Genomic DNA, 23,140 nt, shown 5'->3' on the forward strand with positions numbered 1-23,140 from the left:
TTCCAGGACCTTCTAGGTTAGAGCTATGGACAGGTTTGTTCATATTGGCAAAAGTTTATAACTTGGAAGTTTGTAAGTAATGTCTGTATATCTCTGAATGTACTTTTCATTAATACAGAAATTCCTTGACTTATGACCTCAGTAGGGATCAGAAAATTCATTGTAAAGCAAGCAGACTTTAAGTAAGACATCACATTACCACAACTTGTGACATCTCCTATCAGTTTCTCCAATGACTTTGCTTGTTGGAAGCCAGTTGAGAAAGTTACAAATGGTAATCAATGTGAGAGTGGGATACTGTGACCACATAAATGCACAATGATTGTCAGCTGTGTTGATCACATGTCTACAGGGATGCTGCAAGTCATTAAGAGTAAGGACTAACTGTAAGTCATTGTTTTCAGTACTGCTATAACTCTGAACACTCACTAAACAAATGTCAAAATCATAAATGATCATAAGTCGAGGACTCTCTGTATTCATAATTAGGCTTTTAATATATCCATGAGGGGAGCCTAACATTATTCAATTCTTTATAAAGAACTCTGCATAAACTCTGCATATCCTTGAAGCCAGCTTTAACCTCAAAAGGAAGCCTCCAGATGTGTTGGGCTGCAATTTCACGAATTTCTAGCCATCTTAGCCTATAGTTATACCAGCCAATTAACATTTCTGGAAATTTTAATCAAACAGGAAGGGTCATGGTTAGAGAAATCTGCTTAAGTTAGAAGGTCAGAGTTGAAGAGAAATTTTGCATGCAAATCTCCAGGGATACCTGGAACTGGAACTTCCCCAATAAATTCCCAGCTTTAAACAGTATTGTTTTTCTTAATCAGTAATTGAAAATATATCTTATCCTTTAAATAAAACCCAGCTCTTTAATGATGACTTTCATTTCCTTTTTCTATCAATATCTGGTCCCTTTACATAAGCTTTGTTTTCCATAGTTTTGTTTCCCATGCTATTATTTTTGCTATCATTCTCTGAAATGATTTCTGAATTTATATATATTTATATACACTAACACAAAAGTCTTTAAAAATGTCTCCACTGAAGATGTATCATCTTAATTCTTATTTATGTCTCCTTTTCATTAAAAAGCTCTTTAGAATTCTCTGTACTCGAAAGGACTATAGTAGTAGTAGTAGTAGTAGTAGTAGTAGTAGTAGTAGTAATAGTAATAGTAGTAGTAGTAGTAGTAGTAAAGTTGGAAGGGACCTTGGAGGTCATCTAGTCCAACCCCCTGCTCAGGCAGGAAACCCTATACCATTTCGGACAAATGGCTGTCCAGTCTCTTCTTAAAAACTTCCAGTGTTGGAGCATTCACCACTTCTGGAGGGAGGTTGTTCCATTGGTTAATTGTTCTAACTGTCAGGAAGTTTCTCCTTAGTTCTAGGTTGCTTCTCTTCTTGATTAGTTTCCATCAATTGCTTCTTGTCCTGCCCTCAGGCGCTTTGGAAAATAGCTTGCCTCCCTCTTCTTTGTGGCAGTCCCCGAGATATTGGAACACTGCTATCATGTCCCCCCTCATCCTTCTCTTCATTAAACTAAACATACCCAACTCCAGCAACCGTTCCTTATATGTTTTAGCCTCCAGTCTCCTAATCATCTTTGTTGCTCTTCTCTGTACTCTTCTCTGATCGGGTTATTTACCACATCCAGTGAAAATTTGGAATATCTCACTCACTATTTATGAGTTATTATAAATTCATACTTACCATTACAGCAGACAGGGCAGACACAGATCCTAAGCAAGTCAACCCTGTTGTGTAACTTGGATCCATCATGTACGGAACCATTCCACCTATGCTTAATGTTAACAAACCAGCATTCAGTAAATGTCGTCCTGGTAAGAGGAGTGCAGCAGAATTCAGTATACCTAGAAATACGAAAATAATTTAATTTAAAATTTGGAACTAATCAGACATAGCAAAACAAGTCAGGATGAATCCCACAGACCCAATATTGGGTCTTTTTTTTTCCTCTGTCATATTAACAAAACTACATCTTATACTTAACAATTCACTATAAGTTGTTGTCCACATGGACCAAATACTTGGCTAAACATTTTTTTCTACTATTTATCATTCCATGATTTCAGTGATATGGGCCTTATAAAACAGAATGCAAAGCTGCTAAGAAGTTCAACCAAAACAGCTGAACTTATGACCAACCTTTATTTATTTACTAGATTTATATCCTCCAGGAGCTCAAGGTTTGTTTTTCTTCCATTTTAGTTCCCCAATAATCCTACTCAGTATTGTAGACAGAGAGCATGAGACTGGAAAGTGTCTACAGGCTTAGAAGACTGCCCTCCTAAGGAAATCTAAAATCTTGTAGTTTAATTAAAACAAATGCTAGGACTTGGGGTACCATAAGTATTGCCTACATTAATACTTTGTATTTTGCACAAATGCATAAGAAAAACTTTCCCAAGTATTTCTGTTCAATTTTACCTTGCAGATGTTTCTCAGATGATCAGCACAATGCTCACTGTGTAAGTAAGTTACATCTGGCCTCTACCCCATCTAGTTCTACCTTGTCAATTATTAAGCAAAATATGTTTCTCTCTGACATATTAATTTTCCATATGCAGCACATTTTGAAGCATGTGAAGGAACAACAGAATTCATACCTGACACCATAAAGCGCATATATGGACCAACTACAGTTTTTTTCCAATGGAATGATCTTCACACACACACACTAATGTTGGCATATAATTACAGTATTTGAAATCTAATGTCTTTAGAGTCACCAAGCTGTGAAAGATTGAGTTTAGCATCTTAGCACAATTTAAGCCAAAGTAAATAGATACTGAATACATGTCATGCACGCACACATACACACACTTATATATAAAAAAGAGCACACTGTGGAAAAATAGGGAAAATTACCCTGTAGTTTTCCATAAGCAACAAGAGAGCCACTAAAGGTTACACCTCCTATGTATGTGCCAAGATAGGCCACAATTTTTGTGAGGCTTGCAGCTGGATCAGTTGCAAAATGGGGAAATTCAATCATGTACTCTGCTACACAAGTGAGAACAGCAGCCAAGCCAACCAAGCTATGGAAAGCAGCCACTAGCTGAGGTAAATCTGAAATCTGGATACGTTTAGCAATTGTCAGACCTGCAGAAACAAAAAACAGTTGCATGTTAACTATGAAAGGGGATAACATTGCTCAATAATTCAGATCAGAGTACACACCATAGGAACAACTGCTTCTTCAACATCAGCATGACTTGTGATCTCTGTGACTGGCATTTTGTGCTTTAATTATATTATATTATATATTTAATCAGAAATATCAGTATCTAAACACAAAAAGCTAAAGAGCAGGTTTATATGACATCCTAACAGTCCTATAACTTTTTCCAACTAGATCTACTTTCCCATCACCTAACTGCAGATGCCACAACAGAATTAGATAAGTCTTTCAAATCATGCAACCCTTTTGCTTTGCACTTACCTATGGTGCCACCAAGGGCCATCGCACCCGACATCTGGGCCAGAAGCTCAACGGATGGTTTTAGACTTCCCAGGGTAGCTGCCAAACCTCCAGCAACACCTATCATACCCAAAGCATTGCCAAGTCGAGCTGTTCCTTGGGTAGAAAGGCCAGCCAGAGCACCAACACAGCACAATCCTGAACCCAGGTACATCATCTTTAAAAGATGAAAATAATATAGACATATTTTTTTACAAAGGACTTAAAATTATTGATTTGACGGGGATACAAAGCACTGTTTAGTTGGGTTTCAAAATCCTCACAGCAGATACTGCCCATGCCGCTTTCTCTACAAATATATTTCTGCCCAACTGAGATTTTGAGCAAATCTGGCAGTTTGCAATGGAGTGGGTTAATGCCGAAAGGAAATTTGTTCTGCCTGTTCAAAATTGTTGCAATATCATCAGCACCAAGAAAAGGCAGAACTGATTATATAATTTATATAGAAGAGCTCTGTCAATATAACAACAACAATTCAAAACACCATCAAACATCCAGATGTGCCTATCCCAGGTCCTTGGTAAGGACTTGATAGGTAGACAAAAATGCCAAATCCAGTTTGAACATCTGGCTAATTCTGCAATGATTATTAATAATGATGATGATGATGATATATTAATAATGATGATGATGATGATGATAGTAATAATAGCAGTAGTAATAATAATAACAACAACCATCAAACATCCAGATCGATAGGTAGACAAAAATGCCAAATCCAGTCAGAACATCTGGCTGACTGTGCGATTAATGATAATGATAATAGAGTTGGAAGGTCTTCTAGCCCAACCCTCTGCTCAGGCAAGAAACCCTATACCAGGGATCTTCAAACTTGGCCCTTTTATGACTTGTGGACGTCAACTCCCAGAATTCCTCAGTTGAAGTTCACAGGTCATAAAAGGACCAAGTTTGAAGACCCCTGTCCTATACCATTTCAGACAAATCAACATAATAAGTGTTATATCAAGATTGGCTACAAAGGAAAATAAATATGCTCATTAGGAATCACAGCTCTTTTTTTTATCATCAATACAGTTTTTGCATTTGCTAGAAGATCAGGAACTGAAAAAGAGTGTGCTCTGCTCAATGGATGCTGTCATAGTGCAGGTGCTAAATTGATTTGGGGATAAAGAAATATACTAGGAAATGCATACTTCCATCTGTATAACTTCACCTTCAACCCAGATCCCTATCTAAACCAACACAAACCATAGTTAAGGTTAACCAAGATTTCCTTTTAATCTGAAAATCTTCTCTGAAGATGATTTCTGATATTCAGGCGTAGTAACAGCAGACTTCTGAAACAGGATTGGAATTGCTACAAGGAGTATAAGAACTTCTGAGGCTACCAGCTTCCAGTTCTGTCAAGTGAGGTCATTATCATTCCAGTCTAAAGGATCGCATTAACATAGGAAATGAAGTTTTGGAAAACAAATATATTCTTAAGATAGCTTTCTTCTTTCTTCCTACCAAGATTATACCAAGAAGTTATATTTCTCTAGCTATATCGTTGTGGCATGGCTACTAATTGTGTTACTATTATAATGGACATTGCCATTTCCAATTTCATCGCAGCAAAGAAAACAAAGCTGGTCTTAAGTAAAATGCTATGTAGTGTTTTACTTAAAACACATATCAAAACAAAACACACAAATTATCATCAGCCTCCAATCCATTTGCAAGGATACGGTTCTTGCAAGTCCTCAACTTACAACCACAATTGGTACCAGGACTTCTGTCACTAAGCAAGGTGATCATTAAATTGATTTAAGTGATTTTGCAAGCTTTTTGTTCTAGTCATTAAGTGAATCACATGGTCATTAGCAATTCTGGCTTTCCCACAGATTGCTTGTAAATCTGTCTGCGACTTTTGCAATAAAGATCAAATCACACACACACACACACACACACACACACACACACACACACCAGGGCATTGCAACCATGATAAATACATGCCAGTTGCCAATTAAGTAATTTTTATAATATGATTTTGGGGATGCTACAATGGTCGGAAATGTGAAAACAGGTTGTAACTTAGAGATGGGAAGGTCTGGAAAAAAACTGGAAAAATTAGGGGGGAAAAACAGGGGTGGTTTTTTTTTCAATTTTTCTAGTTTTTTTTTCCAAGCCTTCCCCCCCAAAAAACGTGTTTTTGTTCATTTTTTTCCAAATGGCTTTGGGGAAAAGGGGGGAAAAGGGGGGGGGAATCCCTGGTTTTTTTCCCCAATTTTTCCGGTTTTTTTTCCAGGCCTTCCCATCTCTAGCTGTAAGTCACTTGTTTCAGCACTACTGTAACGTTGATTGTTTACTAAAAAATCTTTGTAAGTCAAAGGCTATCAGTACTTATATATGAGGTACTACAAACATTCCCTTTTCATCCTAGCGAGCATAGAAAGCGAGCATAGAAAGACATCAGACAAGAGTAAGATGGACTACATCTTAGCAAATCAGGATCATGTGGCCTTTAATAACCTGTTCACAAGACTGTAGACTTGTATAAAAAAATGGATCTATGGATGCCTGAGCAATCTTCGTACCTGTTCAATGTTATAACCACTTTGCAGTGCTGTTCCATATCCTCCTATAAACAAAGCAGCAGGCAACAAATATAAATAGTTGAATTCAGGAGGGTCAGTAGGGCGCTTGAACATATCCAGCATTCTCTGAGTGATCAGAAAACCACCTATGCCACAAAAAATAATAAAAAATAATAATAATTAGGTTCTGAAAACTAAGAAGTGCTTTAAGACATGTATGTGTTATAGTGAATCCACAAATTCAGTTAAATAGGAAATTGTCAGTCTTCTCTATGAAGGACTATTATCTGGCTATGCAACATTTTGATGCAGACAAGAAAAGCAAGGAATAATGCAGAACAATTACTATTTTGGAACATTTGAAGTATGCCATCAATTACATGAAAATACCGGAGTAGCTTTGGCTTCAAGAAACCTTTAAGCTGAGAATTATTGGAAAACCTTGTGGCACTGGCCAGAAATTACACAAAAAAAAACATGCAAAGAAACCAGGTCAGATCCAGAATGGAAGATATTCCATTTACAACATCTGATGAATTTTGTTGCTATCGCCCAAAAGCTTCAAACTCACTTTGTTTGCTGGACTCTCTCAAGCTCTCCAAGCACCCATGAAAATTGTACCTTTTGAGTTATTCTATTCAGCACCACTTCTGAAAACACAGGTTTCCTGAAGATAGGAAGTAGGAAAGCTAGGAACTGCTTGGTACCTGCAATATTGATAGAGGAAATAAAAGCAGCAAGAACAGCAAGGCCCTGAGGTAGAGTTCCAGGTAAGTATTGCCCTCCCATCAGTGCTAATCCGCCAACAGCAGTCAGTCCTATTGAAAAAGAAAAACATCAACAGACTGAGATCCTTGTAGCACTTCTGTTTGCAAGATGTAATTCTGATTATCCTGACTAATTAGTACCAGCATATCCTCCACAAAATGCATTTTAAGTCTTTAATTACATAGGTGGACCCCTCATGGTACTGATGCCAAAGTATGTTCTTTTGTTTCCTCAGTCCTTTCTCATGATTTGTAGCGTCTCTCCTTTGCTTTCCAATCCTGTTATAAAACTAATTCTTCTACTTTGGGGAGGGAGCTTTGTCGGGTCTACTGCTGTCCCAACAGATCAAAAGAACCCTCCCCAAAGCATTACTAAATTTAGCCTTAACCTCACTTTAACCATATCCTTTATAAACACTATATAAAATTCAATGTAACTGAACAAAGAATGCCTAAATCAAAATTATTTCTTTGTACGCAATTATTTTGCTATATTCAGGTAGTCCTTGACTTACAACCATTCATTTACAGTTGGTTCAAAGTTACAATGACACTGAAAAGAGGGATTGACAACCAGTCTTTCCACCTACATCTGTCACATCCCCTCAGTCACATGATCAAAATTTGGTTGCTTGGATGTTTGCAGCATTCGGCTGTCATCTGATCGCCATTTCCAATCTTCCCAGTTGCCTTCTGACAAGCAAAGCCAATGGGGGAAGCCATATTTGCCTAATGACTGCACAATTCACTTAACAATTACAGTGATTCACTAAATGAACCCTCCTGTGGCAAAAAGGTCACAAAACCAGACACAACTCACTTAACAATCTCCTTGTTTAGCAACAGGAATACTGGTGCCAATTCTGGTTACAGGTCAAGGACTATCTTTATTTATTTGCTATACATAGTCTAAATACTTAATTTTGTACTTTCAGATCTTTTCATGGATTAGGAACATGCAACGGACTTTTCTCTACCACACCTTTTTTTTAAAAGAATGCCTGAAGCTAGTCAACAAAGGTTATCAAATTAAGAAATGTATCGCATACAAACATCTATCCAATGCATTCTTTATTATGGAAATATATGCTGCATTGCTACGTAGAGCAAAACAGAAAGGTCCTTGGAGAAAATATGCAGAGGCTATTAGCAAAAGATGAACTCAGTCCAGGAAAGTCAAACAAAATGAGAAAGAAGTTAAAACTGCCCGGGTTTTAGGAGGGAGAGAAGAGAAAACATTGTTTACCTTTTTAAAGATTCTGTTACAGTATTAGCCATTTTTTATTCTGTCTTTATTTATATATATATATATAATTCAAGGCAACAAACATATTTACTATTCCTTCCTCCTTCTATTTTCCACACATCAATGGGCTGAGCTGAGAGTGATTGGCCCAAAGTCACCCATTACTGGTTGAACTACAACAGCAAATCATAGATAAGATGAAATAGATCTAGATTATTCTTTTCCGTCTTGATGTACTCCAGGTGTTTAGGACTTTGATTCTAGTATGTCTGGCAATACGCATAGTGGCAGTGCTAGAATGAATATAGAAGTTGAAGCCCAACATCTGGATGCTCCAGATTGGAGAAGACTGTAATAACTGTAATATGTAATAATGTATATATAAAATATATAATTTATATTTTAAGACATTATAGCACTCACTCTAATGGCAAAAATAGATAAGGAAAGTCAAACTTTGAGTTTCAGAATACTGAACTGCTATCAACTGCACCCTCAAATAGACAATCGTAATTAACACATAACTCAGATACACACCAGTTCCATTCACATATTTTCATTTTTAATGTATAAAATTTCTCTTCAATCACAGGAGAGTAAGAACAGAAATATTAATGTTCAAAAGAAGCATTTGCACCAAATGTACCTGCTCCTGGATCAAGAGGTCCTTCAGACCCACATGTGCTAGCCACCTCATCCTTTATATTGTAATGCACTGTGTGTGGAGCTGCCCTTGAGCTCAGAAACTTCAGCTGATCCAGAACGCAGCACAGCAAATTATGCCTTGATATACCTGTGAGACTTCTGTTCTACAAGCCATACTGGTTGCCAGCTTGGTTCCAGATGTGATTCAAGGTGTTGATTATGGCCCATAAAGCCCTACATGGCATAGGGCCCTTTATTTGAGGGACTGCCTATCTGCCAAAATATTTGTCCAGTTAATTTCAGCTGACAGGGTTGGTATACTCCAGGTTCTTTCGATTAATCAGACCCAGGAAGCATGTCTTCTCAATTGCAGTGCCTGCCCTCTGGAATAAGATTCCCTCTGAAATCCATGTGGCTTTTACCCTGTTGGCATTCTAGAGGGATAAAGATCTGGTTGATATCCCAAGCCTTGGCCTAGGCTGGCTGAACACCCTGCTGCCTATTGGAAGTTGTGGAATGTTTGGGTTGTTACTGAATTTTCCAGCTTCTTCTTTGCTAGGTCTAGTTTTTGTTATACAGTATGTCTGTTTTTATTCTAGCCACCCAGAATCTCCTCAGTCGGGTAGTACCAAATTGAATAAAATAAATAAGTTATAGTTGTACCTGAGATGGCATTAGTCACTGACATGAGTGGTGAATGGAGTGCAGGAGTCACACCCCATACAGTATGGTATCCAACAATCCCAGCCAAACCAAAGGTTGTCACCATCTGAGTGAAAGCTGAATTGGGAGAGGCAATACCCAGCCCAAGCACGCCAGCAATTCCTGCAAAACAAAACAAAAAAATCAGTCTTTTGGAATACTGTCATCACCTCCCTATGAATGGAGGCTAAGATGACCATGGTTTGTTTCAGGTAGGCAGTGATAGAGGCAGAACGTATATACTAACTGGCTGGCAACCTATGGAAAACAGTTCCCTTAAACCGTTAATTGTATGTTCTCATTAGAGACAGCCCGTTCAATTTTGCATCGGTTTCCACAGCCTTGTCTAACACAGCCCTGAATAAATGAGGTCACCATCCAAGTAAGAACGCCAAAGTGTGACTCTAAAGAGGTTTACCCCCTCAAAAGACACGTTAGAAAAGCATCTAGGTGAAGGGCACCCCCTTCAGTCTTTACTTATGCTAGAAGTTGTCTGGAGATCTGAACTACAATGGCCTGATGTTAAGAATTGTCCCAGGAAAATGTAGGTGAATGGAAAAGGAAAAATGGCCAGGGGGCAAACACTGAAGCAAGAAAGAGCAGAGGGGCATATAGTGCAACTTAGCAGTTGCAAGGAGAAAAATGGCAGTTTGTACTAGTTAGAAAATGATAGCATACAAGGCATTCCCTTGTACCTTGCAAAATTCCACCTACGTCAACATGTATGATCTAGGAGTTAATCCTGGATGAAAATGCTGTTATACTGTAAATCACTAAGTCTTAGCTGAACTAACATATAGGAGAAGAGTCAATCTCTCTCTGTCTGCTTCTGTCTGCCAAAATTAGATGGTAAAGAATGTGGTCTAAAGGAATTCTATATTGCTCAACAGATGTCCCATTTGACAGTTTGCCAGCTTTAAGGTCATGCTACTGGATTTGAATGACTGAGTCTGTCATCTTGGATTGTCTAACTCAGGCATGTCAAACTGCCAGCCCGCGAGCTGGATGCATCATACTGAAACCAGGCCCAACCCATTGCCGGCAATGGGGAAAAAAATCACGATACGTCGCGCGACGTGACGTCACAAGTTTGACATGCCTGATCTAACTCCAAGAATTCTCCAGCCAACATGATCTCTGAAAAAAATTGTGGGAATTGATATCCAAACATCTGAACCATGGCAAAAATAAAGAAAGTTTTCTTGGATTGGGCAAGTCCAGCCCTTAACTGTGTCAGCAAATTCCAGAAAAGCCGAAGAGTGGCACTCATTTCTCACCTGCTGTATAGGCAGAAGCAGAGGTCATTGTTTTCCTAAAAGGTGTAATAGTAGCAGCTTTCTCTGCTTCTAGCTCTGCTACTGTCTTCTGCTTCACAGGTGCTGCCTGAGGAATGTTCTTAGGAGGTGGTGCTGGGAAAATCACTTTCCCATCCTAAGAAGAAAGAAGAACTAAGGGCTTAATTAAAAGATCAAGTGATTTACATTAATGATTCAAAAACCACAGTCTCTGAGTCAAACCTTCCAGAGGCCCTGTTACCTTCAAAGTTGCAATAGGAAAACAAAAAGGGAAATATAAAGGGAGTGGTAACTTTGATATCTAGACAGTTTTTCTTCTTTTTGATCAAGTTAAAGTAGTCTTTGGCAACAGGGCACCCTGAAAATGCTTCAACTCCTATACTCCTTCAAAACTATTGACTAGGATAGTCCCATCTGGCTGGATAAATTAAGGTAACAGACAAAGCAATAGACAAGGCAATTTGTCTTTTGGGAAGGAATTCCAAAGTACATTTGCAGAAGACAATACATTGACTCCTAGTCTGTTGAATCTGGTTGGCAGAAAGTAAATCAACTTCACGGTTGTAGCAATTTCAGGCTGATGTTATGGGGGTATCACAGGAATGAAGAGACTTTGGATCCAGGGCCTTCAATGTACATTTTTCCCACCACTACTAACAGCAGCTTCCTATGGTTATTTCAGTAGACTGTCAATATTATAGGTATCATACTTGGGCACCCTAAAGATCTTCCTCTCCATGGGCAGAGTGGCACTTAGATTTCCCAATTAAAATTTAACCACTTTCATCATAGCAGCCATATATTTTTCTCATTAATTTTGTCTAATACCCAGATGCACACAGATTTTCTTTGCCTACCATGTCTGAACTCTTTATACCGGTCATATCCTTCTTTTTCTTATTCAACTGAGTTAAAAGGAAAGGAGAAATATGTAACCAAAAATGTTGTATGGGAAGTTCCCTGTCGCCAATTTTACTTGGTCATCATGTATATTTACTGTTTTATTTTTACATGTTTACAGTGTATGCTGCCCAAAGTCATTTGAGATATGTGGCTACAGAAATCAAATAAATAAATAAAAGTTATAATGACCACCTAAAAGGGATTTTTCAAGCATAAAAACTAGCAATCCATATTTTAATCCTTCTGAAGTCAAAGATCCTAACCAAATAGCATATCAACAATATTCATTACCAATATTAATTTTAAATAATAAATGAAAAATAAGCTACTTTCCTTGCAAAATACATTTCAAAATGGGAATGACTATATTTCACTCACAGGAAATTCAAATGCAGAGCTATAAACAATATTACTTAAATAAAATATACATCCTCAGCTTCAGAAAAAAAGAGCCCTTTACCTTTATTACCACTGTTCCTCTAACAACGTGGTCAAGAGTACCATAATCAAATTCATCCTTTATGTTAAAATAAAAGTTTTCTTTATCTGGGCTGATGGCTTTCAAGAGCTTTGTGATGTTATTTGAATACAAGGTACTAGCTTGGGTTGCCATTCTGCTGGGCAGGTCTGTGTAACCTATATGCGTGATCCCCTGTAGACAACAAAAATATAGATGAAAGAACATAAGAAAGGGCTTTATGCCAAGTCAGATTCTTTATCTACTTTGTCCAATATTGTTGCTGCTGCCTGGGGCCAATTTTTCAGGGTTACAGGCCTAACGTATCTAACTTTTCCAGAAGATACTAAAGTTCTACATGCCCTTTGTCATATATTTGTACATATGATTAAATAAACTTAAAAATAATTTGTGGGAAGAAAAGGAAAAAGAAAATCCATTTCTTCAAAATCTAAATCTAGTCATGACATAAATGTTGACATAAATAAAGCAACTGTTTTCCTATTAACTTTTTGAAAGCAATTTCTGAGTGTATATGGGGCATCTTCCATGTCCATAGGCCAACCCTGATTAACAAATATAAGGGTTAAGGTGAGAAGCAGTGATTTTTAGGATGAAGTTGACTGTTAAGTAAACACAGAGTAACTTGGTTTCAAGGCCTCCAAGAACAACAAGTATCTATTATTTCAGAAAACCAGGAGGAAGAAGCTATTAAGTTGAAATACTGAAGCTATAAAAGGAATTTATATCTTCAGGCAATTAACTGTTGTGAATAGCTTTATTCTTCCTTACAATCAAGATTGTAATCTAGCCATGTCTGAAAGTCTTCTATCAAATCTAGTTTAGGAGCTCAATTAGGATACCTTGACATATTTTTAAACAAAAGTTATTCATTAAATTACAAAAACCTGAATTAACATACTTTGTGCTTTTATATTGTTATTTTATCTATTTTCATGGGCCTATTTATTTATAGCACAATTTATCTGAAAAAAGTACAAGGAAATAAAGGTAGTCCTCAACTCATAATGGCAATTGGGACCACAATTTCCATAGCTAAGCTTTATGCAATCATAAAGCATGACTGAATCACTTAGTGAAGGCAACTGCTGCAGTCCCAGCTGTAGTTGTTAACTGACTCCGACAGTCCATTAGGTGAGGCAACTTCCTGCTGGCTTCCCACAATCAAATTGAGAAGGAAAGCCAGCTGGAAACTGCAAGTGGGTGTCAAGTGGAGGAGGAAGCAAAATGGTGCATGGAGGTGGGGAGAGATGCAGTGTGGCTCAGAGGGTGAGATGAGAATCAGGGAGAGTGTGGTGTGGGTTGGAGAGGGTGCCTAAGAGTACACTAAAGAGATGCATCACAGAAGGCATGCAAGGGTGCAGCAAGGGACAGCACACAAAGCTATGACAGAGATGGGCTGGGGAGGGTGGACAGAGATATGCAAGTGGCCAGCATTGTGTAAGTGCAAAGGGGTTGGGGGAGGAATGGAGTGTGGAAACTTAGCCCACCAACCTGCAACTTCCCTGTTGACTTTCTCATTGACATTCTGGGGAAGCCGGCAAGGAAGATTGCAAATGGTGATCATCTGATCACAGGGCACTGCAACCAATCATAAGAGTGAATCGATGACCACAGTGTGCTAGGACAGCTGGAACTCCAAGGACTGATCATAACCACCATTCACTGTCATAACTTTGAAAGACTGCTGAATGTAATAGTCATAGACTGAGGACAACTTGTTAGCAAACCCAAGTAGTTATATCGCATGTGTCTGCCTACGGAACACCAACTATATTAAACATTTTACCAATATTGACTAAAACAAATCTGTTGCACATTTGTTCCACTTAGCTGTGAGTAAACAAAGTAAGGAAACTTACTAAGTTTAAGTATGAGATAACTACCATATTCAGCATCCTAAATATTTGGAGACAAGAAATATTAGGGAATAACCACTTCACAGAGCACTATGTTGGAAGAGTTAGGTTAGGAACTCCTTATTTTATACTTTAAAAGTACAGCTATAAAGAACCTGACAAAGCTACCTTGTGAACATAGAGTTCATCTGGCTTCGTAGTTTCAATATTTCCCCCTGCTTCAGCAGCTAGATCTACAACTACTGACCCTTCCTTCATCAATTCAATCATATCTTTTCGAAAGAGGATCGGAGCTTTTTTACCTGAAAAGACAAAAAACAATATTCTAAAGTTGTAAGCTGTACTTAATAACCTGTTCTATAATTTTTCTCTAGATAAAAAGAACACTTAAGCTTTTTCCAGAGAATCTGTCTTACTTACATAAACTTATAGGTAGTCCTTGACTTACAACTGGTAACCATTTCAAGCTTCAAAAAACCTACCTGAGAGGTACTTATGGAGTCAATGTGCCAACAGTCCCCACCAGTCACATGACCTTATTTTGGGCATGTTACAGCATCCCAGTCAAATTACTGCATTTTATGACGGTTTTCTGGAAACTGGTATTTAGTTCTGCTTTTCAGTAATACGGTGCCCATAGCAAACCATTGGTTTGCTTAACAACTGCAGTGTTTGGTTAATGAGAGCGAGTTAACTTAATGATTGTGGTGATTAACTGTAAAAAACTGTAAAAAGACAACTCACTTTATGACTATCATGAGTTACGACTGTGATAGACAGACTCCATTTTGTCATAACCCATGGACTACCTGTATAAACATGGAGGGGGCCATTTGGACCACAAACCTGCTACATAGTGCAAAACTCACCACCTTGTTGAGAAACAAAATCATGTCAGTCACCATTCCAGAACTACAGTCAATAAATTCCTGCCCTTTAACTTATTTTCTTCAATATGAGTTGGAGCAAAGATTATTACTTCAGTCAAACATTCTAGAGAAAAATGAATGTATATACCGGGAATAAGTGCTGTTGTAATAATGATATCAACTTCTTCACACTGTTTAGCAAAGAGTTTCATTTCAGCTTCAATAAATTCTTTGGACATCTCTTTTGCATATCCTCCTTGGCCTTCCCCAGATTCCTTCATGTCAACTTCCAAAGGCTCAGCACCCAATGATTTAAATTGTTCTAATGCAGCAGCTCTGCCAAGTAGAAAATAAAGCAAACTCTTTAATAACAAGGAAAAGGGCAAATAATATACAGAACATTAATACCAGAAATAATTCTATACAGGTGACTTCAAACTAGAAAATCATATTTTCCCTTAAAAATGACCTCCAATAGAAGCTTGGGATGAATTCAGATGTGTAACTAAAGTGATGATGAGTTTGTCACATAAGAATTATTTCAGTACAGAGAAAATGCCTGAAGTTACTTGCTTTCTTAATCTCATAGGGATGTAATAAAACTTGAAATTCTAGGCTGAGTTGTCTCTTGACTACATCTGTCTCTTCTACAGCTTTGCTTGAAACACAAACAGCTAGTCAGGTGCATGACTATATTAGTACCATTATAAACACAGAATTACTAGGTTACACAATAAAAAATGCAAGCATTCTTACAGGAACCATAATAGTAGCAACCCCACTTCATGAATGAGTTTGTATTTCCAAAAATAAATCAAGATGATATTCCTTTACTCCAAAATCTTATGTAAATTATTAAGATGTATCTCAGAAAAATTTAAAAGCTTGAATTATTCCTTACACCATGTAGTATAGTGGTGCTCAGTCATAGTACTTGGGCTATTCAATAATTCCGAAAAAAAGCCAAAAATTTATTTTAAGAAGAAATGGAAATAAACTCTTTGCAAGCTGTTCTGATTGTCCTTGAGGAACAACAGAATGCAAATGAATTAGTAACTAATAAAATTTGAGAACCATTTGGACGTAGTGGTTAAGACACCATGCTAGAAACTGGAAGATTCTGAGTTCTAATCCCACCTTGGGCACAAAAGCAGATGGGTAATCTTTGGCTAGTGACACCTTCTCAGACCTAGGAAGGTATCAACTGCAAACCACTTCTGAAAACCTTGCCAAGAAAATTGCAGGGATTAATTCAGACAGTTGCCAGGAATCAACAGTGACAGGAAGGAACAAAATAAATAAATAAATAAATCTTTAAGATTCATATATGTCTACCTGGTATCAAATCCACGAACTACAGCTCCCATTGATTTAGCTGTTCCTGCAGATGCTAATCCAGCAACTCCACCTCCAATGATCAGAACCTACATCCAAACAAAGAATTATAATATCTTATACCAATCTAAATTGCAAATACTAAATGGCTGGCATGACTCAACATAGAGTGAAGATATAGGATGGTTTTAAGTAGCATCCAACAGCACATGTTTGCCTAAGAACATAAAGCTTCTTGAAAAGAAAAATACTAGCCAATCAATAGTATTGAATATCAGTTATCCAACCCTTAAGGATTTTGCTGGGGGAAAAATTAGCAATCAATACAAGTACTGTTGAATTTTTCCATAGTGGAATGTCTGATTTCCAGTTGATTACCCAGCTTCAGAAAACTTGAATAAGTATTTAAAAATAAAGATTTCTGAAACAGTCATATGCCTCATTCTTTTGATTCCATAATACAAACAATAAACAGCACTGGTTTAAAAATCTAATTTCTTTAGTCACATCTAGAAATGGCCTAAACAATTTCCATCGTACTCTTGTCAACTGCGAAGAATCAGGACCACACATTAAGTTCCAGTTGATTTATTGCTCAAGCCTATACACCAGAATCTAGTCAACTAACTGTCAGCACTAAATTGGCATTAGGCAAGTGTCAATGGGATTCCAGAGGAATTGGACTTGGAACATTTGTGGACATGTAACAAGTCTACTGGGTTACACAATAAAAAAATGCAAGTATTCTTACAGGAACCACAACTTTTTTCAAAATTACAAACATGTCTTTAAAAAAGAATTTAATGGAGGAAAAACCTTTTAAAAAGCCCAGTGCAGTTTGCAATTGTGGAACAATAATTAGGAGGAAAAAAGAAAGCAAGAAAGTAATCATACTGAATTGCTTTAATTCTGTAGAACATCACATCATGCTACCTTTCACTGTAACCCTGCATGCCTAATTTATCCTCCTCCTGATTGACACGGAGAGAAAACATCACTTTTGATCGGGCTTATCTTTAGACTAAAGAGGTTTTGCCAGACTTTTTTTTACAAATCTGAACTTTATTTTTCATCACTATAAAGAATGAAAGCTTGCTTCACCGGATGCTGAATCATGCTTTCCATACTTGTTTGCAAGAAACTATTTGTGAAACCTGGAGAAGAATTTTCAGCATTCTTGGCAAGAATTATGTTATCATTAACAGATATCAGATAGTTTCTGAGTGCCAAGGTAACTAATTTCTCTGTTAGCTGGGAAGAACGGAATTTACTCTTCTCCTCCTTCAGTAGATTTTGGTGCTACTGTCTGTACTTTTATAGTAATACTGAAGAACAGGGCAGCACATGACAAAATCATTTAATATTTTAAAACATAGTCCAGAATGGATGTGATTATCTTCCACTTTGGAAGAGATAATGTAGAAAATCCAATACTAGCAGATTATATTTTGTAATTGTAGTAATAGAACACAAATATTACAAAAGATTGCATGGCTCTGTACAGGACTGCAATGAAACATATCACTTTAGAAAATTATTTTAGCTATGATGCTAATGACTGGACTAGTCATGTTATTAAGCCTGAAGTCAAGATTAAAATTACAGAATCATCCTATCCATAATAGCAGTTCATCAGACAAAGTTATTAACATGAAGAAATGACAGACATTTTACTATTTACCAGCAGCAGTAAGCCAGATTGTATATTAATTTTATAATCTGCATATCTTAAACTTTAGTTTGAGAGAGATTTGTAAACTACTCATTATTCATTACAATTCAACAAACCACTGCCAACATCAAAAGAAATTACATTTGATTTATTAGGGAAAGGTTAAACAGAGTCTCTGGAGAAGAAAACTCACTAAAAGAGATTATAATCAGCATATGAAGGCACAAAGAGCATTGCTACCTGCTTATGATTGATTCATTACCCATTTTTCCCACACATACCTTAGCTGGAGGAACTTTGCCTGCTGCCGTGATCTGACCGGTGAAAAAGCAACCAAAATGATTAGCTGCAAGTACAACTGCCTTGTAACTGTTAAAAGAAGGAAGACCAGCCATCAGTATTATTGCATTTACATTTTTCCATAGATATAGTATGGTTTCTGTGTGTGGCTTCAGAGAGTAGCATTTGCTGATCTACCCATCTACCCTCTGTTCCCATTCACATAACCAACATAGCATAAAGAAGGGGTCCCCAACCCCTGGTCCGTGGACTGATACCAGGCCACAGCATGCCAGCAACCGGTCTGCACAAACAAGCAAAGCCCCATCCGTGGGATACAGGCAGCACACAAAACCACACACTCTCCAGTCCACGGAAAAACCTTTCTCCACAGAACCAGTCCCTGGTGCCCCAAAGGTTGGGGACCTCTGGTATAAAGGATAATTCAAATGAATCTGACAAGTGAAAGTAAGAATGGGTCGCAACTGGTCATCAGAAAGCTGGACACAATGCAAATCATGGAATGAGAGAATCATGCTCAAGCACAGCTACTAATTGTGAAAAATAAATTGTCACTGACACAAAATTCTGTTTGCCATCAATTCTGTATGCTTCAATTGCTCCAGATATCAAAATATGAGTCCTGCTTCAGTCAGCCTGACAAAGCAGTTCACGTACAGGGAGGTTAAGTCCGTGGAAACACACCATCAGCTACAGAAGCTCACAGCAAAACGTCAGGCTAACTGCTATTTTGAGCCCACTTTAAATGATGGTTATGAGGAAATGCTGAGAAACCACCTTCAAGTCCTAGAGGACAAGATGAATGTTAATCTAACATAAACAGATTTGTTTACAGCACTGCACCATTTTTACTTTTCTGCTTCTCTTGTAGCATGTCTCCTTCTTCAGTTTCAGATTTCTTGATCACAGAGAAGTCCTTCTTCAACTAGTGGATATGAGAAACTTGTGAAATGGGACCCTATATAAATTTGATTAATAAATAATAAATAAATAATGGCTTTAAATTTTTGTTCTTCCTTTGAACTAAAATACAGGTAGTCCTTGACTTACAACCATTCTATAGTGACCATTCAAAGTTACAACAGCAATGAAAAAAGTGACTTATGACCATTTTTCACATTTATGACTGTTGTAGCATCTCCACAGTCAAGTGATCCAAATTCAGATGCTTGGCAATTGGATGTAATCATGACGATTGCAGTGTCCTGGGGATCATATGATCACTTTTTGTGACCTTCTGACAAGCAAAGTCAACGGAGAAGCCAAATTCACTAAACAACTGATTCACTTCACAACTGTGGCAAGAAAGTTCATAAAATGGGCAAAGCTCTCTTAAATGTTTTACTTAGCAACAGAAACTTTGGGCTCAATTGTGGTCATAAGTTGAGGATTATCTGTAGGCCTTACTTTCTGAGAACTTTCCAATTGTTAGAAACTGGAATTTCTTTGTTCTCTGTCTGGACAACAGCTTAAGGGCAATGAATTTGTCAGCTTAAGGGCAATGAATTTGTTCTGCTCACTGAAGAGGAAAGCATGCATTGTCTGAAATATGAATTCCACTCCATCTCAAATTCTTTATTAGTAGAATTCTGCAAATGAGTAAAAAAAAATATGTGGCATCATACCCAGCAATGTTGGCCATAGAGCTGAGAGCATCATATCCCTGAGCAATGGTCACACGTGGAACCTGATCCATAGCCAAGACGGTGGTGTTTTTTTCTGCTAATTTGTTCAGCAGATCTGGGTTTTGAGCTGGATAGATAAAACTGATCAGAGTACTATGTGATTTTAAAAGCTCAATCTCGTGGACACCAAGTACAGAATTAAACATTGGAGCCCTCACCTAGAGAAGAGTAGAAAAAGAGTAAATCACAAAAACTCATAATGCAAGAATGAAAATAAAGTAAAATAAAGCAATATTCTAATACATTAATTTTTAAAAGCATTTCATGCTTTGTTCTAATTGCTGTATTTATTTTGTGAACTCTAAGTGGAATAGGCCTACAAACGCGGTAAACAAATAAATAAAATGCTATTTAATAATTTTATGCTTAATAGTTACATTATTACATATAATTTATTAACATTACCAATTTATAAATCATTATATTAAGCCATGTAAGTCCTAAATGGGATTAAGATTCAAAATAGCAATTAGCTATTTGTTTAAAAAAGAAACACCATAAGAACTGGCGCTGGATAAGGAGACAAGGAGGAGGACAGAGAACGTTTAATTCTTTCTTCCTATACTGCAGGCCCATCTCAGCTGGATGGGGCTGCAACGTCTGCCAATTGTACGGGGGGGGGGAGCCCTATTTCGGTTATCTAGAAATGTTCTTCCAATGCAAAAGGATATTGGAAAAGAAGAATCCAGAATCTATACAGTTGCTAATGGTGTGGAAGATTTTTTTCCTTTCTTTACAAAAGGAAATTCCTTTAGTTAATGGTACCGTAGGTAAGTTTTTAGTCAATGATTCATGGTTCGTTCTGAACTCTCCCCTTAGGGCTATAAATCTCTCACAAAATATTTCAGAAATGACCTTGTAATGTTTTGGAGAGCATGAGCTACTGGACAAGGACAATGTCTTGCATATTTTTTAAGTTGGGGCATCCTAGTTGCCAAGTCATGCTTTATAATGCCTCTTCCCGAAGACTCTGCTGTTAGTTAATGTAACACTTGCTGTGTCATGATAACAAAAGATGAAGAGTTCCATTCCTGAGATCACCTAATAATCACCTAATCACCTGAAAAAATATCTTAACAGAATTCCTGGGCAGATTTTGTCCACCAATGTAAGTCAGTGGTTCTTAAGCTGATTGACCTAATTATCCTTCTCCCAGTCTTGAATAGCATCACTAACCTCAACCTCCCCCCCCCAAAAAAAATCACACAGTTTTACAAAAACAACTTACAAACTGGATCCTCACTCACAAACAAGCAATTACAAATTGCTCCATTACTACTAGGATACGCCCAAACTATCCTTGCAGTAATTATCCCTATTTTAAGAAGAATTGGTCTAGTTGAGTATTTCTCAAGATCATTTCTCATCAGGAATGCTGATTTTAAGTGAAAATCGATGATTCAAAACAAGGAGTCAGATTGTTGCTAGTTAGCTAGTTATTATTTTATTTGATATTTTTTTTAGATTAGTGTTTCTCAACTTAAACTAATTTAAGGTGAGTGAACTTCAACTCCCAGAATTCCCCAGCCACCCATGCTGGCTAGATAATACTATATAAAATAATAAATTATCTAACTATATAGCTTTCACCAACTTTACTCCTTCTTGTTTTGAATCATTTATTTTCACTCAAAACCAGCATTCCTACTGTCAATGGAGACAGAAGGGTAGGGAAGGACAATTAATCATAATTAACGTTTCAGTCTGCGGAAGCAGAATGTTAACACAGTGTTGCCACTGAAAAGTAACAGCAAAATGGACTTTGCTCAGTCAACAGTTTGCCTAATAACTGCATCTGCTCTTCAACAACTAAAGTTTGCTCTCTGCACAAGACAAAGCTTTATCAGATGCGCTTTGTCCTAGTTCCAAAGAAACCTGTGTCAGAATTTCTAATGCTATACATGTTTTTAAAATGTATTGCTGGTGAAAGATTTCAAATAATAAATCTAGCTAGTAAAGTGACTGAATTTTATAACTCAAATGCTATGATTTATACCACCATAGATCAAAATACACTGTGTACTATGCAAATAGTATTTTAAGATGATGTTTGAAGAATTAGGATAGGCCCGCAGTTCCCAATAGCTAGCAGCATAGCAAGTCCTATATGAGGATACATAGCGATTATGTATCAAGTCTCTTACATAGAGAGCCATTATGATGTAGTGGTTAAGGTGCTGACCTAGAAACCAGGAGATTCTGAATTCTAGTCCCACCTTAAGTGTGAAAGATGGCTGGGTGACTGTGGACCAATCACTCTTTCTCAGCCAAACCTACCTCATAGGGTAGTTGTGAGAAAAATAAGAAGCAGGAGCATTAGGTATGCTTGACACCTTGGTATGTGCAATTTTTCAAAATCAAACTTTTGAATTCAACATGGCTACTTCCTGAGTTCAAAATGGCTTTGGATATTTGAAACTGTTGCTTCCCATTTGAAATGGCTATTTCCACTACTTGGGACATGTTTTGAGCTGGAAATGCTTCCAAAATGATCAGAACGATTAATTTCAAATGCAAATCAACTTTTTTGAACTTAATGATTTTAACAAATTGAATTCAAAAAGTTTTCCATAATGCATATATATAGGTAATCCTCACTTAACCACCACAACTAGATCTCATCGTTAAACGAGACATCATGTGATCATGATCTGTGATTTTACTGCTTGCTTCTCCACTAATTTTGCGCATCCGAAGCCTGCTGTGAAGCACACAAATGGCAATCACTTGACTATGGGAATATTACAATGGTTGTAAGTGTGACAATCAGTTATAAATTTACTTTTTCAATGTCATCATAACTTTGAATAGTCAATAAAGTGAGGACTGCCTGTATATACTTAAATTTGTTTTGACAGACTTCATGCATTTTCATTGTCAGACAGGTTCCCTGTTATTTATTCCATGTTTACTGACCAGCACTTTAAGGATAAACTAATGACAGAGCCGCACTGGCTTCCTTTAATATTCCTTATCCCATAGGTCTACTGTATATGCAGGCTCTCTGAATTCAAATGAGTTTTCTTGAAATTCCTCTTTCACATGTCTGGTTTTTACATTAAACACCTGTAGCCTTCTATCTACTTACATTTAGGAAGCTGATACTGCTTTGTCTCCTATTAGTGCCTATGTGTTCCTACCAATTCCAAAAATGTGGTAGAAATATCTATGAGATAAATTTGTCCCACCTAATCCTTCATTAATAGAGATTTATCCTGTTTCCTTAAATGAGTCTCTTATAGATAAGCAATACCTGAGCCGTAATGATTTTAAATATGCTAAGATTGTGTTTGTAGGATCCCTGCAACTTTTTTACATGAAGACAAACTTCTTC

At 37.2% G+C, this 23,140-nt stretch overlaps 1 protein-coding gene across 4 annotated transcripts in view; it reads right to left on the minus strand.

The window, feature by feature from the left end:
- Positions 1 to 23,140, minus strand: part of NNT (nicotinamide nucleotide transhydrogenase) — a 57,702-nt gene that overhangs the window by 21,316 nt on the left and 13,246 nt on the right. For all 4 annotated transcript variants that reach the window (XM_039366369.1, XM_039366370.1, XM_039366371.1 and 1 more), the window contains exons 4-16: positions 19,747 to 19,964; positions 18,103 to 18,190; positions 16,150 to 16,238; positions 14,963 to 15,150; positions 14,114 to 14,247; positions 12,069 to 12,260; positions 10,688 to 10,841; positions 9,372 to 9,533; positions 6,758 to 6,868; positions 6,051 to 6,196; positions 3,472 to 3,667; positions 2,898 to 3,131; positions 1,719 to 1,879 (exon numbers count right to left, since the gene is read on the minus strand). In XM_039366369.1, coding sequence (XP_039222303.1) covers positions 1,719 to 1,879; positions 2,898 to 3,131; positions 3,472 to 3,667; positions 6,051 to 6,196; positions 6,758 to 6,868; positions 9,372 to 9,533; positions 10,688 to 10,841; positions 12,069 to 12,260; positions 14,114 to 14,247; positions 14,963 to 15,150; positions 16,150 to 16,238; positions 18,103 to 18,190; positions 19,747 to 19,964 — 2,073 coding nt within the window. The remainder of the gene's footprint in view (positions 1 to 1,718; positions 1,880 to 2,897; positions 3,132 to 3,471; positions 3,668 to 6,050; positions 6,197 to 6,757; positions 6,869 to 9,371; positions 9,534 to 10,687; positions 10,842 to 12,068; positions 12,261 to 14,113; positions 14,248 to 14,962; positions 15,151 to 16,149; positions 16,239 to 18,102; positions 18,191 to 19,746; positions 19,965 to 23,140) is intronic.

The sequence above is a fragment of the Crotalus tigris genome, unplaced genomic scaffold (genome assembly GCF_016545835.1).
Source record: "Crotalus tigris isolate CLP2741 ecotype Arizona unplaced genomic scaffold, ASM1654583v1 scf7180000020265.513298, whole genome shotgun sequence".
Lineage (NCBI taxonomy): Eukaryota > Metazoa > Chordata > Lepidosauria > Squamata > Viperidae > Crotalus > Crotalus tigris.